The sequence below is a fragment of the Alternaria alternata genome (genome assembly GCF_001642055.1).
Source record: "Alternaria alternata strain SRC1lrK2f unplaced genomic scaffold CC77scaffold_10, whole genome shotgun sequence".
Lineage (NCBI taxonomy): Eukaryota > Fungi > Ascomycota > Dothideomycetes > Pleosporales > Pleosporaceae > Alternaria > Alternaria alternata.
This window is the reverse complement of record NW_017306199.1, coordinates 265,299-282,049: the sequence shown is the minus strand read 5'-3', so window position 1 is coordinate 282,049 and position 16,751 is coordinate 265,299. Positions and strand designations below refer to the sequence as shown.

General features: G+C 52.2%; 5 protein-coding genes across 5 annotated transcripts; 3 read left to right on the top strand and 2 right to left on the bottom strand.

Annotated features, from left to right (window-relative positions):
- Positions 1–392: 392 nt before the first annotated feature.
- On the bottom strand, positions 393–2,171 carry CC77DRAFT_69570 (hypothetical protein). The gene is made up of 2 exons (XM_018532795.1): positions 916–2,171; positions 393–860 (listed from the first exon to the last, which is right to left on the bottom strand). The coding sequence occupies exons 1-2, from the start codon at positions 1,873–1,875 to the stop codon at positions 492–494; spliced, it is 1,329 nt and encodes a 442-aa protein (XP_018386017.1). The 5' UTR covers positions 1,876–2,171; the 3' UTR covers positions 393–491.
- Positions 2,172–2,254: 83 nt separating this feature from the next.
- CC77DRAFT_1020276 (rhizobactin siderophore biosynthesis protein rhbE) lies at positions 2,255–3,823 on the top strand. The gene has a single exon (XM_018525018.1). The coding sequence runs from the start codon at positions 2,468–2,470 to the stop codon at positions 3,740–3,742; it is 1,275 nt and encodes a 424-aa protein (XP_018386016.1). The 5' UTR covers positions 2,255–2,467; the 3' UTR covers positions 3,743–3,823.
- Positions 3,824–4,122: 299 nt separating this feature from the next.
- Positions 4,123–8,099, top strand: CC77DRAFT_1031046 (leptomycin B resistance protein pmd1; the record flags this gene model as incomplete). The annotated part of the gene is made up of 2 exons (XM_018526632.1): positions 4,123–5,071; positions 5,125–8,099. The coding sequence occupies 2 exons, from the start codon at positions 4,123–4,125 to the stop codon at positions 8,097–8,099; spliced, it is 3,924 nt and encodes a 1,307-aa protein (XP_018386015.1).
- Positions 7,926–9,213, bottom strand: CC77DRAFT_1020274 (acyl-CoA N-acyltransferase). The gene is made up of 2 exons (XM_018525017.1): positions 8,754–9,213; positions 7,926–8,685 (listed from the first exon to the last, which is right to left on the bottom strand). The coding sequence occupies exons 1-2, from the start codon at positions 8,900–8,902 to the stop codon at positions 8,151–8,153; spliced, it is 684 nt and encodes a 227-aa protein (XP_018386014.1). The 5' UTR covers positions 8,903–9,213; the 3' UTR covers positions 7,926–8,150.
- Positions 9,214–10,310: 1,097 nt separating this feature from the next.
- On the top strand, positions 10,311–16,240 carry CC77DRAFT_1061171 (nonribosomal peptide synthetase 6; the record flags this gene model as incomplete). Its single annotated transcript, XM_018528397.1, has 2 exons — positions 10,311–10,784; positions 10,832–16,240. The coding sequence occupies 2 exons, from the start codon at positions 10,311–10,313 to the stop codon at positions 16,238–16,240; spliced, it is 5,883 nt and encodes a 1,960-aa protein (XP_018386013.1).
- Between the last annotated feature and the right edge of the window lie 511 nt (positions 16,241–16,751).

The following is a 16,751-nucleotide window of genomic DNA, read 5'->3' as shown; positions in this document are numbered from 1 at the left end:
TCGAATACGCCTCAGGCCGCACGAAGGCACTGACACTCCACGCCCTTTCTGGGCGCCTGGTCTCTGCGCCCACCATGCAACGACGGATCAGATAAAAGAGTGCGGCTAATTATCAGATCCGCGTCCTGCATACACGAGCCGGGGTTGCTCCGGGCGTCATTGGACGGCTGGGGTGCGAGGTCATGTCATTCGTGACGTGCGTGCCATCGGTTAGCGTGGGATATACGAGCATACCGGAAGAACGCTACGCAGTGATTGTTCTTGTGAGAGCGATGCCGAAGCTGTCTAATGACTAGCGGTATGTTGCAGCCGTCTCGAGGCGAATCTCGGGAGATGGAGCTTGATCTGTAGGTAGATGATAATCAGTAATCACAAAATAGTCAGAAGAATATCCATGCCATGCTGAGTTAATGGTCAAAATTTGTTCGTATTTACATTAATGGAAATAATTGTAGTTGCGTGGTATTAGAAACAAAGTGCGAGATGGCAGTCTACAACTTTGACTTGGCGCCTGCATCCAGGCTTGGGCGAACCTTCTTCTCCCCATCCCAGGTGAAAGGACTCAATGTGAAGAATTTCTCTCGGTTGACCATCATCAAAGCACTACGCTTGTGTGGAAGGTCCATGATCTTCTCAACGTGGAAACCGTGGGCGAAGTCATATGCTAGCACAGTGCTGCTTGTTGCTGCTGGTTCACCTACCAGGTTCCAGGTGCGTGGCTCATCAAGGAACATGTAGTGCATAAGACCAGACCACCATGCAGAAACACGGTAAGGCCCTCTGAATCGAACGTCGCCGACGAGTGAGTGCCTGCCGCGGTCATAGGGCGAAGACTGGTAGTGAGCACCCATGTGGTCCTCCTGTGACATGTGTTAGTCAAAAGGTTACATTGGGTCGGACACGATCTCGACTTACCATTGCCCAATAAACTTCAAAGTAGGCAAACAGAATGTCGTCGAAAGCAGCGAACATGGTGAGTACGTGGGGGTCCTCATGCAGCTTTCGGAGATATTCACGGTGTTGATCCAGAGTGCCGGTTTCGTTCCAACCTGCAGCGACACGTGGGTCGTTTTGCCACTTGTTGAATAGTCGGAGATGCTCATCATTGGTGTAGTCAAGAGCCACCATTGTAAAATGCTCCTTCAGGTGTGGCACCCATCGGCTGTAAATGATCGAGCCAGGCTCAGGCTTTGGTTCACGGACAGGATGTTGCGTATGCCGTGGTACAGCCGGGAACTGAGTCGATGGTGCATTCTGGAATGGAAATGGAGGATATGGTCTCTGGATCGGCTTTCCAGAGGCGTGAAGGTGCGGTGCCCAGACTGGACGAGCTCCGAATGGAGATGCGGCGCCCTGCCAGAATGTTCCTCGGAAGAGGAGGTGACCATCGTGAGGCGCCGAAGCATTGGAAGCCTTTGGATGTGAGTGGAAAAGGCCGGTGGCATAAAGCTCATTGGCTAGTTCCTGCGAGTCTTTCCCAGAGAATAGCACGCGGAAATTCTCGATTAGCGGGTGCAGTGAGACCAACGCGTAGGCGATGAGCCAAAGTTGCGGGACGGTTGGCCGATCCTTGTTCCAAGAGACTGTTACATATGGGGATCTTCGAGTGCGAGCCCAAGAACTGTTGTCTCCCTTCGCTGGTACTGCATCTTGGCTCAAGGTGCTAATGTCGGTGAATGAAACAGTTTCGTTATGTAGAACTGCCGGCGGAGCAACCTCCTTGCCTGTGGTGTTCGCTGAAGAAAGCTGGACTTGGTAGCTTATGGGCTGTCCTTTCGGTGCCACATTAACGATAGTGTATGCGGTTAGATATGGGTGAGGAAGCTTGAGAACGAGCGGCTCTTGCGCGGTATTCTGCGTTTCCTGTTGCGCCATAATGAAGTTGGATGATGAAGAAGAAGATATGAGCAGAAGATAGCAGATGCAGTTGGTTGCGCGACAGCAATGGGCGAGCAGCTATAACCCTATTGTTTGAGGTCGTTCAAGATGCTCAGGACTCCAACGTGTGAACGTTTAACCGAGGTCGTCCCTAATATCCGGGATAGTTTAGTCCACCACATTACGCAGGCTTAGGCGATGGTGGATTTGTTACCCATCCTCCGGCAAGAAAAACTGGTCACAGGGCTGTCGTGCGGACGTGGCGTGAGGAAAGCTCCGACTGGGTGGCTGGCCACCCCATGTGGGCCTTGGGCTAGCACCCACATGCAAGCCGGCGTATGTGGACGCAAAGACTCGCGCACTTGTGCCGCTGACGCTAGCCATCGGTGACATCGTTGTTTTGAGTGTGGGCATCGACACATCTAGCTGATACTGGCCGGTGTGCAGGGTCTGCAAATTGTGCCTGAGTTGTGCGGTTGTGTTGTGGTGCTGTAGTACTATATTTTTAGCGTCGAAACACCTTCTTGATGTACACACCTAGAAGGCGATAATCGACATCTGCTTCAAACGAATCAATCCTTCATCCATAATGACTTCGACCGAGAGAACAACTCCTACGCCCATGGCAGATTCATCGCCATACTACGACCTCGTATGCGTCGGCTTTGGCGCAGCGCAATTGGCAACAGCCATCGCCAACCGCGAATCCAGCAAACCTTCGAAGATGCTTTTTGTTGAGAAGAAGAACTCCTTCTCATGGGCATCGGATTCGCAAATGTCGAGAACACGAATGGAAAGCCCATTCATGTACGATCTCGCAACACTCCGCAACCCAAGGACTGCTTTCAGCTATGTCAACTATCTGCTTGCTCGCAAGCGCCTCATTGAATTTGCAAACTCAGACCGACTCAACCCTCTGCGAGAAGAGTTCGAGGACTATATGAGGTGGTGCGCCGAGCACTTCAAGGATGAGGTACGCTATGGCAGCGAGGTTGTTGGCGTAGCTCCAGAGGTAGATTCGGATGCTGTACAAAGCTGGAAAGTGGCTGTCAAAGACAGCGCCGGCAAGACGCATGTAGTGCGAGCACGAAGCATAGTCGCTCCCTCACCATCAAGAATGAGCAGTCCAGCTGCGGAGCCGTTGCCCACCGTCGACTTCTTGTCTGGACAGCGAATAATATCGATGCACGACTACCCCAGCAGGCGGAACGAATTGCGAGGTGCAAACGAGCGACCATTGAACATTTCCCTCGTCGGATCCGGCGAAAAGACTACGGAGATTCTCGACGATTTGTTGTCGTGCCCCCGCCTGGGCAACATTACAGTCGTTACAGAAGACGAGTCGTTGGCGCCATTGACGGTTCTCAACGACAGCAAGCCATCGCAACCCCAACTTTGCTCCATTTGGGCGAAGCCAACCAGCAATCAGACAGCTTCTGTGACAGAAGCCTCAGAGCTCGTCCAGAAGATCTATGACCGCGCGTACGAGAAGCAAGTCCGATCCAAGGGCGAGTACAGACTACGCGTCATCATTGGAAAAGATGCCGCTGGCGCGTGCTCACAGTCCGACTTCATCATTAGGGATACGACAACAAACCCGCTCTCCAACATCGCACTGTTCCAGAGCATCGACACGCTCATCTTGGGCTGTCGGCCAAAGGGAGATAGTCTGGAGGAAGTGCAATTCAAGCGTGGCGCTGTCGCTGAGGGCTGTCGCTTGTGGCTGGTGTCCTCAAAGTCTGAGGGAGGACGTGCGTTAGCCAAGGACATCGCCTTGATGGCAGGTGAGATCGTGCGCAAGGTATCGACAGGGTCTGATGCTGTACGGGATGGCGCCGGACTACAAGTCCAGGCTAGGATATAGGGCGGGTGATGGTGTGCAGGTGTGGGTTCTTGTTTCCAAGGTTTAGGCGCTAGATGATGCAAATTTTTATCTAATCTGATGCAAGCTGAGCACAGACCATAATGCAAGTGACACGTCCTTCTCTCCACTCACAGGCCTGCACTCACGAACCACCAACCCACACTACTTTCCACTACACATCCTTCTTCACGTGACGCTATACCCCTTCACGCTATGCTAGCAAACTGCCCTGCTGCTGCACTATGTCGATCCTGGCCGTCGCCTCCTGGCGGGGCCAAAGCGCCCTGGCGAACCTCATGCAGGTGTCTTCGCGCGTCTTCATCACAGCATACAGCGAGGAATATTCTTTCTCAAGCTGCTAAACACATCTCATAGGCTCAATGCCTTTCAGCAAGCCCTCGGGGGCCTCTATCAGGCAGTTATTTAGCTTTCTCCATCTCCTCTTCTACGCAGACCCGACATGGCTCGACAAGATACTGGTGTTTGTTGGCGCTATAGCTGCCATCGCAGCAGGCGTACCGTTCCCGCTCATTGGAATCGTCTTTGGTCAATTGGTCGATGAGATCAATGTAGCAACATGCAACAATCGCGATGGTGGCTCGAATGGGGACGAAGAAGCCGATATCACGCCCAAGATTCTATTGCTTGTCTACATCGCTATCGGTAGCTTCGCTTGCATCTACATACATCTTGTATGCTGGAACTTGGCATCGCAGCGGCTAGCTCAACGCATCCGAGACCGCTACCTTAGGAACCTGCTACGACAAGACATGGCCTTCTTCGACAACCTACAAGCCGGAGAAGTATCATCTCGACTCAATGGCGACATTCAAGCCATCGAGAGCGGAACTGGCGAGAAGGTCGGTGTGGCATTGACTTGCCTCTCCTTCTGTGTTACTGCATATATCGTTGGCTTCATCAAGAACGCCGAGTTGGCTGGCATGCTCGTATCGTTAATCCCTGCATTCTTGCTTATGGCAGTGGTTGGTGGTCACTTTGTTGGCAAGTATAGTGCCAGGCTCGGCTCATGCTTTGGGTCTGCTAGCGCTATCGCGTCTGAAGCCCTCAGTCACGTCGGTCTCGTGCACGCGCTCGGGGCGAATGCAAGACTCGAAGAGAAGTTCGAGAGCCACCTAGGCAATGCTCGGGAAGCAGGCATCAAGAAATCCATGGCTGCTGCTGTACAAGCTGGTCTGCTCTACTTTATCGCCTTTTCAGCTAGTGCCCTGGGTTATTGGCAGGGTAGTCGTAGAGTCGCAGACTCTTTAGAGGGCAAGGGCAGTGCCACTATTGGAGAAATCTATACTGTCACCTTCATTCTTCTAGATGGTATGTACCTCTTCGAGCCTGTACATGGTCATTGGCTGACGTCTTTTCACCAGGTGCTATTGTTTTGAGTCAGATCGCGCCCATGTTGCCACTGTTCGGTGGTGCCATATCAGCATTTGGGCGCTTGCGCAAGGATATCGAAACTCAGCCTACCATCGATAACACGTCGTCATCTGCGGAAAAGCCTACTAACGTCGAGGGTACTGTTGAGTTCCGCAATGTTGCGTTCACATACTCTTCAAGGCCTGACCATCCCGTGCTGAACGGTATCAACTTGACATGCGAAGCCGGTAAAATGACTGCCATTGTTGGTCTCTCTGGTAGCGGCAAATCTACCGTCGCAAGCCTCATCAGCCGCTTCTATGACCCGCAATCCGGTGACGTACTTCTGGATGGGCGCAACGTCAAAGACATCAATATCAAGACTCTCCGAGGCTTCATCAGCCTTGTGCAACAAGAACCATCGCTTCTCGATCGCTCTATCCTGGAGAACATCGCTCTTGGTCTAGTCAATAGTCCACCTCACGCCCACCTCGAGAAGACACTGTTGAGTGGCATCCTCGCCCAAGTTGCAGAAGACGTTAGGGGCGGCCAAGAACTCAATCGTGTTGCCGAGAACGCTGGCCCAGAAGTGGTAGAGATCCTTCAGCTGGTGAGACAGGCTGCAGACCTTGCCGATGTTGCTGTATTCATTGACCGCCTGGAATTCGGCTTCGCGACCTCAGTCGGTTCAAGTGGCAGCCTTGTCAGTGGTGGGCAGAAGCAACGTGTTGCTCTTGCTCGAGCGCTTGTCCGCGACCCGCGTATCTTGATCCTCGACGAGGCCACTGCTGCCCTGGATTCTGCCAGTGAACAACGTATCCAAGCTGCCATAGACCGGGCTTCCCAAGGCCGAACAGTGGTCTCGATCGCGCATCGACTGTCTACCATCAGAGCTGCTTCGAAAATCATCGTCATGAAGAAGGGTGACATCATCGAGCAGGGCACTCACGATCAGCTAATGGAATTCGACGGATCATACGCGGACATGATTCGCCTACAATCTGTCAAAACCGAGGATGGCCCATCAAGCTCAAGGACCAGTGTAGATTCACGCGACACTATCTCTGACGAGAAGTTGGCACTGAGCGCTCAAGAGCCTGATGCTGTACCAGCAAACGATACGCAGGCAGTCGACCCCGTTGAGCATACCAAGGGTGTCGTTATTTCAGGTTCCATCAGGAAGACCATGTTTCCATTAACACGACCGTACATGGGTATCGTGGTGCTGGCTTTCTGCGGAGCACTGATAGTAGGAGGGCAATACTGCGGGTCTGGCCTCTTATTCGGTAACATCATGGGCACCATGTCCCCTTGCAACTCTCCAGACTACATTCGGTCTAGGGGTGAGTTACTGTCCGGAATGTGGTTCATGCTTGCCTGCGTTGCTTTCCTTGCCAACTTCACCAGCTGGGCATCATTCGGTCTCTTGTCTGAGCGACTTATCTACAAGGTCCGCAATCTGTCTCTGCACACGCTGCTCCAGCAGCCGCTGCAATGGCATGAATCCGAGGCGAGAAACCCATCGATGTTACTTGAGTTCATCACTAAGGACGGCAATTCGTTGGCAGGCTTTAGCGGCTCCATCATCGGCACACTTTTCTCCGTCGTTGTTAACTTCGTGGCCGCTATTATCCTATCTCACATCATCGCATGGCGAATCGCGATCGTATGTCTCGTTATCGTGCCGCTACTTTTGGGTGCTGGTTACATGCAGTTACGCGCCATCGGCCGCTTTGCTGTAAAGCATGCCGGCGCGTTCTCATCTTCCATCGGTGTTACTATCGAAGCCGTTTCGAACATCAAGACTGTGCATGCATTGTCGATTGAAGAAGAGATCATACAAACCTACCGGAGATCGTTGAAGGCTCCGCGCAAAGAGATGGTGAAGCAAAGCTTCAAGACCAACGTCTGGTTAGCTGTCGCCAATTCTTGTGGTAGCTTCATCTACGCCTTTGCCTACTGGTGGGGCTCGAAGAACATCATCGAAGGCAGATATACCCAGACCGAGTTCTTCGTCATCCTCATCGCCATGCTCGTCTCCGCACAATTGTGGGGTCAACTATTCACCCTCGCGCCTGAAATAGCCAAGGCCAAGAGCGCCATCGGGCGCATCTGTGGACTGATCGAGCTCGGCAAGGACACACCCTCTACAGGACACCAGAAGGCACTATCCGAAAAAGCACAGGACGATGTTGAGGCAAATGCTGAATCGCCATTGCCCGCCTCCTCACAAGGTGGTGCCAGAGTTGTCTTCCGAGATGTCGGCTTCGCGTATCCAGCGCGTCCCGGTGTTCCAGTGCTGACATCACTTTCATTGACCATCCAGCCAGGTCAATTCTGCGCCTTGGTTGGTCCTTCAGGTGCAGGCAAGAGTACTGTCCTGGCCCTTCTTGAGCGATTTTACTCTCCTTCCTCAGGCAGCATCTCCATCAATGGGTTCGATATATCGCGACACCATGGCGCGTCTTTCCGCGATGATATCGCCTATGTTCCCCAAGAGAACGTACTCTTCCAAGGAAGCATCAAGTTCAACATCGGGTTGGGAGCAAGACCCGGTCATGAACCATCCGACGAGGAGATTCAAGAAGCCTGTAAACTGGCAAATATACATGACACCATCGTCGATCTTCCCCAAGGCTACGATACCGAGTGTGGCTCGAACGGCAACCAGCTGTCTGGTGGTCAGCGTCAACGTTTATCTATCGCACGAGCTCTTGTACGGAAGCCAAAGTTGCTGCTACTAGATGAGAGTACGAGCGCACTCGACGCAGAGAGCGAGAAGGCTTTGGAGCAAGGCCTCGAGCGGGCTGTCAAGGGCCACGGCGTGACAGTTATTGCAATCGCCCATCGACTGAGGACGATCGCCAGAGCTGATGTTATTTTCCTCGTCGAAGCAGGTAAGGTAGTAGATCAAGGACGCCACGAGGAATTGGTGCAGCGTAGTGAGAGTTACCGTGTCAATGCTCTCCACCAGATGCTGGGTTGAGTCTTGTTCAGTTTAATAGACATTCTTAATTCGTCTTCAGCCATATTGGCATTATGCCAGCTCTACAGACTTTGGTAATCTCTTCTCTCCGCCTTCCGGTAACCAGACGTACAGTGGACATTCCTCGTTCTCCCCTGCGTCATTGGTCTCGTTGGATTTGACCAACTTCTCCTTCAGTTTTCGACTTCCCATTCTCTCGTAGAGCTTAACGCCTTCCTTGGAGCTCTCTATATACATGGGCAGACCAGTCTGCTGGGCGATGGTGATCCCACGTTTGAATAACAACTCACCAATACCTTTCCGTTGGTAGTCGGGATGTACAGCCATCACGTGGCAGTAGATGTACCTCTCATTAAGCCACAACTTCTCCCTCGTATCCCAAAGTGGCTTAACAAGGGCCTCGGCTCGTTCTCGTTCTTTCCCCTCCAACCATCCGATCTCACCCTTCTTCCAATCACTCGGCGTAATGTATACGTCACAAAGCGCCATCCCAACAATCTTGTTAGTCTCGGTGTCGATGCATTTGAACGTATATTGCGTTGCACTTGTCTTCCAATACTCCGTGACATGAGCGGTGTGAGCCTGCCTTCATACTAGTCAGTTCATGGATCAACGGCATCTAACGGTAGATCCAAACCAAAGATGGGTACTTACCGAAACTCCGAATTCGCGTCCGTCAAGTCCTTCTCGGTAGCCGAGGGGAACAATGCGCGCGTGAGTGCGTTGTCCTTGAAGGCTGCGAAGTATACATCGTACACGGCGCTAATGTCCGGTACCAGCGCGGGAAGGATCACGAACCCCATTTTGAGTGGCTCGTCACTTAGTAAAATTTTGATCTAGGACCTGAGCAGCGGGGAATGATCTAGACCGTTTGCTGGTGGAGGGTTCAACTCAAGGTACGAAAGGTTGGTAACGTTTGACAGCTGCAGTAAAACGCTCGACCCAGAGACATGAACTTGGTAGCATTTTGTCGCCCACTATGCTCAAAAATTGCACGATCCACCCAAAATGCCCAGCTTCCTGGTCGAAAGATCGTCGGTCACGCATACAGCATACTTTGAGTTCGACCTGGTGGAGGAACGCGCACCATAGCTGTGCCAATCTCTCGGCTGCCTGAGGAACCGCCTGCTTCGCAACGCTAGGGGAGAGGGCGCAAAACTAGTATACAAGACCCACACGTGTAGGAGCAAACACATCACGCCACCGACGACGACCAGACCTTCTCCATTGAGACGCTCGGTCGTTTCTACTGTGCCTCCCCCTCGCATGTGCCGATTAAAGTTATCTGATCCGTTCTTAGCGAGGCTTTCCCGTCGAACGACACATCATATCAGCATCGTTTCATAGCGCAAAAGTCCTATGGCTTTGTGCATATTCATCATTTACCGCGATCAGCGCGTGAAAAGGCACTGTACCGTAGCGGCAAGTTCACGCGTGGGATGACCGTATTTCGCGTATGTTGCATTTCCACTGCTCCGGGCCTTCTTCGTGCGACCAGCAATATCCCTAATTCAAAATGCACGACACTTAAAGCCGGCTTGTGTTGTCGATCGATGCAAAGAATGGCGCATGGATGCTGTTATTGGTCAGCAGCACTCCTCCGAACATCGGCCGTTATCAGATCAAAACGATTTGCGGCGCCAGCGACGTAACCCTGCATGACTCCTACTCCATCGGGCAATTCCGTGCATGCATCGGTAGCACACCATCAAATTTATCAGATGAAAGGCCATGACGCCGCCTTTCCCGCTAGAATTATCTGATCCGCTAAGTGTGGGGATGAGCATGCAGGGCGAAGAGGGTTTTTCTTACGGCTAAACCGTGGTACCTTACCCGATCCCACCATCCCCTCCGCGTTTACGTTAGGCGATGCGCAATACAGCCTGTATCGAGAAAGACACAATGGCGCGAAAAAGCGGACCCTGTTACTACGTCGTAAGAGAAAACTATGACGCCGACGGCTGTCCGACCGAGGATGATGGATCAGTCGGCGTGGGTTGGTGTGCTTGTGCCGGAGCCTTGTCCTAGCTCAATGTGTGGAGAGCTCAGTCCGTGTGTGAAGCGAAAGCTCGATGGGGAGGTTGATGAACTCGCGGCCTTGCGACACTTGGCCATTACTACAACAGTGTCTGGGGTTTGGATCATCCGGCACGGAAATATCTTCATCCCTTCATCACCGCCTCTCCTTCGAAAACAGATATTAACTTTGAAATGAAGAGACCACACAGCAGCTTGAACGGCGGCAAGATGCATCTACGTAACGGCGAGCATGCATCGCACTTTAGCGGCGCTCCAGACGAGCATATCGCGAAGAAGGTGCAAAGCAATGGCGCATCAACCAAAAATGGCAATCATGAAGCCCTAAATACGAACAGCCACAGCTCCAAGACGAACGAGGCTCGAGCAAAAATCCCAAATAACCTAACACCGGATGCTTTGCTGGACACTGTTCTTGCTGCTTGGGCGGCACTCATGCACAGATACCAAAGAGATGTCTTCCATCAATTCTCTTGGGGTGTGGTCAATGCCAATGGTCGAGCGACACAAACCATCAACACAGCTGACCTCAACTTGACAAGCCACAAGACGGCCGCGAGTTTGAGGTCACAGATCAGCAATGTGCGATCGAAGGAGTACGATGCACATAACGCCACTCTCTTTCTTAACGATGGTTCGACACACGAGGTATTAGTTCACTCATCCATCTTTACGACAAGACTGACCTGAATCAGTGGACTTTTGAGGTATCTCTTGACAGGGAAGGAGACTCTCTCCATGCCATCTCAAGATGGCAGACGAATACCATGTCTCGCCATCAAGCCGTCTCTGAACTTCATTTCTTTGTTTCAATTCTTGATACCCTATTTAGCGACCCTGATTGCCTGCTGTCCGCATTCGGCAATGTTTCCGAAGAAGAGCTCGATGAGTTGTGGAGCTGGAATAGTCCTCTACAGCCAGAGTTGAGATTCTGCATGCATGAGAAGGTCTCCGAGCAAGCTGCGCTACATCCGGAAAAGATCGCCATAGATGCATGGGACGGCACTTTGACATATCGTCAAGTGGAAGACTACTCTACTGATCTGGCTCAAACTCTACGACTACTGGACGATTCGCCGAACCAGATCATTCCCGTGCTCTTCGAGAAATCGCGATGGACTTCAGTGGCGGTGCTCGCAGTTATGAAGGCCGGAGCATGCTTCGCGCTGCTTGATCCAGCACAACCTGAAGGCCGACTACGAGCAGTAGTACAGCAAGTCAACGCTAAGCTCTTTGTTTCATCCAAAGCTCAAGCTACGCTAGCTGCACGTGTCGCTCCCGCGGCAACAATCATTCCAATCTCAGCATCCAAGTTCGACAAGGTGTACTCTCCATGCGCTGCGCAGCAACCAAAGACAACTCTCCCGCCAGTCTCACCAGATCAGCCCTTGTACATCCAGTTTACTAGTGGCAGTACTGGTCTTCCAAAAGGATGCATTCTTACGCACAGTCAGTATACGTCTGGTGCGATACCACGAGCTGATGCTGTGGGCTATCGATTGCATTCTCGCGTGCTGGACTTTGCGAGTTATGCCTTTGACGTATGCATTGACTCTATGTTGTGTACACTCGCTCACGGCGCGACGCTCTGTACACCTTCCGATGAGCGCCGTATGAACGACATGAGTGGCGCAATGCGCGATATGCGCGTGACCTTCGCTGGCATGACCCCTTCTGTCGCTCGGACGCTGGATGTAGACATCCTAGATCATCTAGAATCTATCGCTCTAGGTGGTGAAGGGGTGTCAACTAGCGATGCCATGTCGTGGGGTCAAAGGACAAGGGTTGTTAACGCCTATGGACCATCTGAAGCTACAGTTGGCGCGACCATCAATGATAATGTGGCTGCCAAACCATACATTACCATGGGCAAGCGCAAGGGTTGTGCGATCTGGCTTACTGAGCCTGAAGACCACAACAAGCTTGTACCTCCTGGTGCAGTTGGCGAACTGCTCATTGAGGGCCCTATAGTTGGTAACGGTTATCTCAACAACCCGGCAAAGACCAAGGAAGTTTTCATTGAAGACCCTGAATTCTTGATTAAAGGAAGTAAGAGCTACCCAGGTCGACATGGACGCATCTACAAGACTGGTGATCTAGTACGTTTCGATCCCGACGGCAACGGCGAGCCCATCTTTGTCGGACGGCAGGACCAGCAAGTCAAGCTCCGCGGCCAACGTATCGAGCTGGCCGAAATCGAGTTCAACATGCAGAAGCATCTTCCGGCAGATACTCAGCTCGCTGTTGAAGTTATCAAGCCCAGCGGAGGTGGTGAGCAGACGCTAGTTGCTTTCCTCGTGGAACAGAAAAAGAACGGCATGCGACATTTGGATGGAAACGTCTTCGGCAGCTTCACCACCAAATTCCAAGCAGCTCTCAAAGCTATGACTAAACAGCTCGCTATTGACCTTCCCGGATACATGGTACCGAGCGCTTACATCCCGCTTTGGAAGATGCCGCTACTTGTTTCTTGCAAAACCGACAGAAAGCGTCTCCGCGAAATCGGCACTTCAGTCACACGCCAGGATCTCAGACGCTTCAACTCGGTCATCTCGGAGAAGAAGGAGCCTACAACCGAGATGGAGCTCAAGTTGCGGTCGCTATGGGGGAAGCTGCTTGGTGGTGAGGAAGACTTCAGTGCCAATGATAACTTCTTTAGCATGGGTGGAGATTCACTAAGGGCCATGAGGCTGGTGGCTGCGGCGAGAGAGGCTGGACTCATATTGAACGTCCCGGATATCATGCTGAATCCAACACTGTCTGCCATGGCTGCCAAGGCGAAGCCTTTGTCGGAGGAAGCATCGAATGATGTACCACCTTTCTCTATGGTCGGCAAAGATTGGGATGAACAGTCAGCCAAGATCGAGACTGCCAGGCTCTGTGGTGTTGCTGATGACGACGTTGAGGACGTTTATCCTTGCACACCGCTTCAAGAAGGACTCATGGCTCTCTCAGCCAAGTTCCAGGATGCATATGTCGCTCAGCGAATTGCAACACTACCGTCGGCGACCGCTCAGCGTCTTAAGGAAGCCTTTGATACCGCCGTAGAGGGATCGCCAATCCTACGTACCCGAATCGTCAGCGTGTCTGGTCGGGGCTTGTTCCAGGTCGTCCTCAGAAATGGTCAGCTGCTGCGCGAGCATGGCTCTGACCCCGCAGAATATCTTCGACGTGACCGCGAAGAAGCCATGGATCTGGGAACCGCTCTGTTCCGCTATGGCTTGGTCCAAGAAGCTGGCAGCGACAAGACCCACTTTGTCATCACGATGCACCATGCTGTTTACGACGGCTGGTCAATGCCTCTGGTCTTTGATCGCATTAACCGTGCTTTTAACGGTCTACAGACTGAAAGGTCTGTATCTTTCAAGCACTTTATCAAGCACCTCACTAGCCTGGATCCAGCGGAGGCTCAAGATTATTGGAAGGAGCGGTTGAACGGTGTCAGCCCGCATCAGTTCCCTCCTCTGCCGCAGAAGGGGTACATCACTCAAGCCGATTCGTTGCTAGAGCACTACGTTACCGTCCCAACAACGGCACACAACAAACTTACTCTCGCAACTATCATCCGTGGAGCCTGGGCGCTGGTATCGTCATTGTATATGGGCCATCCAGATGTCGTCTTCGGTGAGACACTTACAGGTCGCTCCGCGCCTGTGAACGGAATTGAGGAGATCGAGGGTCCTATGATCACGACTGTTCCAATCCGCGTTCGATTGAGTCTTGACCGGCCAATTTCTGAATACCTCCAATCCGTTCACGCGCAAACTGTGAAGCAGATTCCTCACGAGCACTTGGGGTTGCAGAACATCCGCCGATTGAGCAAGAACGCCCGTGTAGCTTGCGACCTGCGTACTGGTCTTGTCTTGCATCCTAGGGAGGACGATGTCGGTGAAGTCGATATGGAGACTGTACCAGCTAACACGTTTCTCCCTGCTGATGATGCGGAAGCTGCACGCGAAGCACTCAAGTTCAACACCTACGCACTCATGCTCGTGTGCACACTAGATGAGAATGGTTTCTTGATTATGGCCAGTTTCGATTCGAAGTGCATTAGCAAGGATGCCATGGAGAGGGTGCTCGTTGTGATGAACCGTGTCGTCACGGCGTTCTTGGGTAACCCTGAAAGCAAGCTGGGCGACGTTGCTGTACTTGATCCTGCCGAAGCGCAAGATGCGGAGGCGATGAGACCGCGAAATATCATGAGTGACAGTGGTATTGGTACGTCGCCGGTCGATAGCCCGAAGCTGGATGCTGCGACGAAGGCATTGTCGCCAAACGAAGAGAAGCTGCGTAGTATTCTCGGCCGCATCTTGGGAATGCCTGAGACGGAGATCAAGCCTAGCGACAGCTTCTTTGAACTAGGTGGTGACTCGATTGGTGCCATGCGACTTGTTTCCGATGCACGCGCGCAAGGCTTGACCCTTACCGTGGCTCAAGTTTTCCAGAGCCAATCTTTGGCTGAGCTGGCGGCTTCAATCGGAAACGAGAAAGAGGACAAGCTGTTGGACATCTTGAGTCGCATTCTTGGTATGTCTAAGAGCGAGATCAACGGCAGTGACAGCTTCTTCGAACTAGGAGGAGATTCCATCGGCGCCATGCGCCTTGTTTCTGATGCACGCGCTCAAGGCCTCAACATCACCGTCGCGCAGGTCTTCCAAAGCCAATCACTTTCGGAACTCGCCTCGTCAGCCGAAGAGGCAAGCTCGTCGCAGACTGAGACTAAATCTAACGCACCTTACGCTGCGCTTGGCAAGGAAGCGTCACTTTACAGTCCCGACCGCATCGGCGCGTATCTTCAGGATCAGACTTGGGAGATTGCGGACATCTATCCGACAAGACCTCTTCAGCAGCTCGCTGTTGAGGGTACTGTTGACCTACCACGCTACTCACTGCGTTACGAGCTCATCAAGTTCGCGGCACCAGTCAACCGCGAAAAGCTGGAGCAAGCCTGCCAAGAGCTTGTTGCACGCAACGAAGTCTTGCGCACTGTCTTTGTGAAAGACGAGAACAAGGTGCTCGGTGTGGTTCTGTCTTCTCTACGAGTCCCCTACACCGAGATCGCAGTACCTGATGGTGAAGACATTAATGCATTCGCCCAAGCAAACATACAAAAGGACATCGAAGCACCGAAGCCACACGGTTCATCCTTTGTGTCGTTTATGCTCCTCACTGATGCCAAGTCCGGCGCTTCAACCCTCGTCTTCCGCATCTCCCACGCCCAATATGACGAAATCTGCCTACCCATCCTGTACGAGCAGCTTTCGGCGCTATACGCAGGTACCGGGGTACCAGAGACCATACCATTCAGCAGACACGTAAATCACGTGGTGCTAGACAACATGCCAAAAGCCATTCCATACTGGCAAAACCTCCTCTCCGGCTCCCAGATGTCTATCATGAAGCCTGACATCCCGCTCACACATCGCGGACCGGCAGATGTATACATGGAATTTGACATCTCAGCGCGTCCAGCAAACATCACCATTGGCTCACTGCCAACAGCTGCATGGGCACTCGTTCTCGCGCGCCGTCTTAGCCTCAAGGATGTAGTCTTTGGCGAAGTCGTTTCAGGCAGGAACATTGGCGCTTCAAACGCTGATCGTATCTTTGGACCTACGTGGCAGTACATTCCCTTCCGCGTGCCTTTCAACAACAGCTGGACATACCTCGACTTGTTAAACTTTGTGCAGCACCAGCATATTACTTCCGCGGCTTACGAATCCATGGGCTTTACTGAGATCGTAGAGAACTGCACAGATTGGGATGCGAAGAAGGTCAACTGGTTTGACACTGTTGTTCATCAGGCGCCTGCTTGGGTCGAGGAGATGCCGTTTGGTAATGGTGTTGAGGCGAAGTTCGAGACAACGTATCCACATGGTGAGCCATTGAGAGAGTGGAAGTGTCAGGCTTTTGTCAAGGATGGAGGAAAGAAGCTTGGGATTGAGATTGTTACTTTTGCGGAGTGGATCGACGTCGCCAAGGGGGTGCTGAAGGAGGTTGGTGAGGCGCTTGAGTGCTTGACGAAGAGCAGGGCGACGGAGAAGATATTCGAAGGTCAAGATTCGGGAGAGCAGAGTCTGGCGGACTTTGAAGGTGTAATGTAGGTCGATCGTATCATGGTGTTTGGGTCTATAGGTGTTGGAGCGAGGGAAATCATCTCATTTCCATGACATTTGGAACTTCGACTGTGTGAGACAGGTCAAATTCCAATGCTGCGCCATAATGCCGGGTCTAAGCTCAATCTCGCTGTCCCTTCCTCGACAAGGTTCTGTTGGGTAAAAGAATCATCTTGTGTCGTTCGTCGACTACCATGAATTCTGTTATCGTGCCATTTCCTCAGTCTTATCTTTGGTTGTCTCACTATGCTACGCTCAACCAAGTCTCGTCACGCCCAACGCCAGACTTGTTGAGTGTTGCAACAACCAGAAAATGACATTTGGTACATGGATACCTAAGCTCTTTCGAATGTATGGTGTCGAAGTGAGTGTCTTTAGTAACTCGTAACTCTTCCCAGCTAAGCACCGAACGAATATAACTTCCTTGGACGTTGTCTGATATGCCGACGTAGCGTCACACACGTGCTTGTCATGGAGTTCAGATGTAACGACGGTGCTT

Coding starts and splice junctions, on each gene's coding strand:
- CC77DRAFT_1020276 (XM_018525018.1), top strand. CDS start 2,468: ATGACTTCGACCGAGAGAACAACTCCTACGCCCATGGCAGATTCATCG.
- CC77DRAFT_1020274 (XM_018525017.1), bottom strand. CDS start 8,902: ATGGGGTTCGTGATCCTTCCCGCGCTGGTACCGGACATTAGCGCCGTG. Junction 8,686..8,753: donor GACGCGAATTCGGAGTTTCG/GTAAGTACCCAT, acceptor ACTAGTATGAAG/GCAGGCTCACACCGCTCATG.
- CC77DRAFT_69570 (XM_018532795.1), bottom strand. CDS start 1,875: ATGGCGCAACAGGAAACGCAGAATACCGCGCAAGAGCCGCTCGTTCTC. Junction 861..915: donor TTGAAGTTTATTGGGCAATG/GTAAGTCGAGAT, acceptor CACATGTCACAG/GAGGACCACATGGGTGCTCA.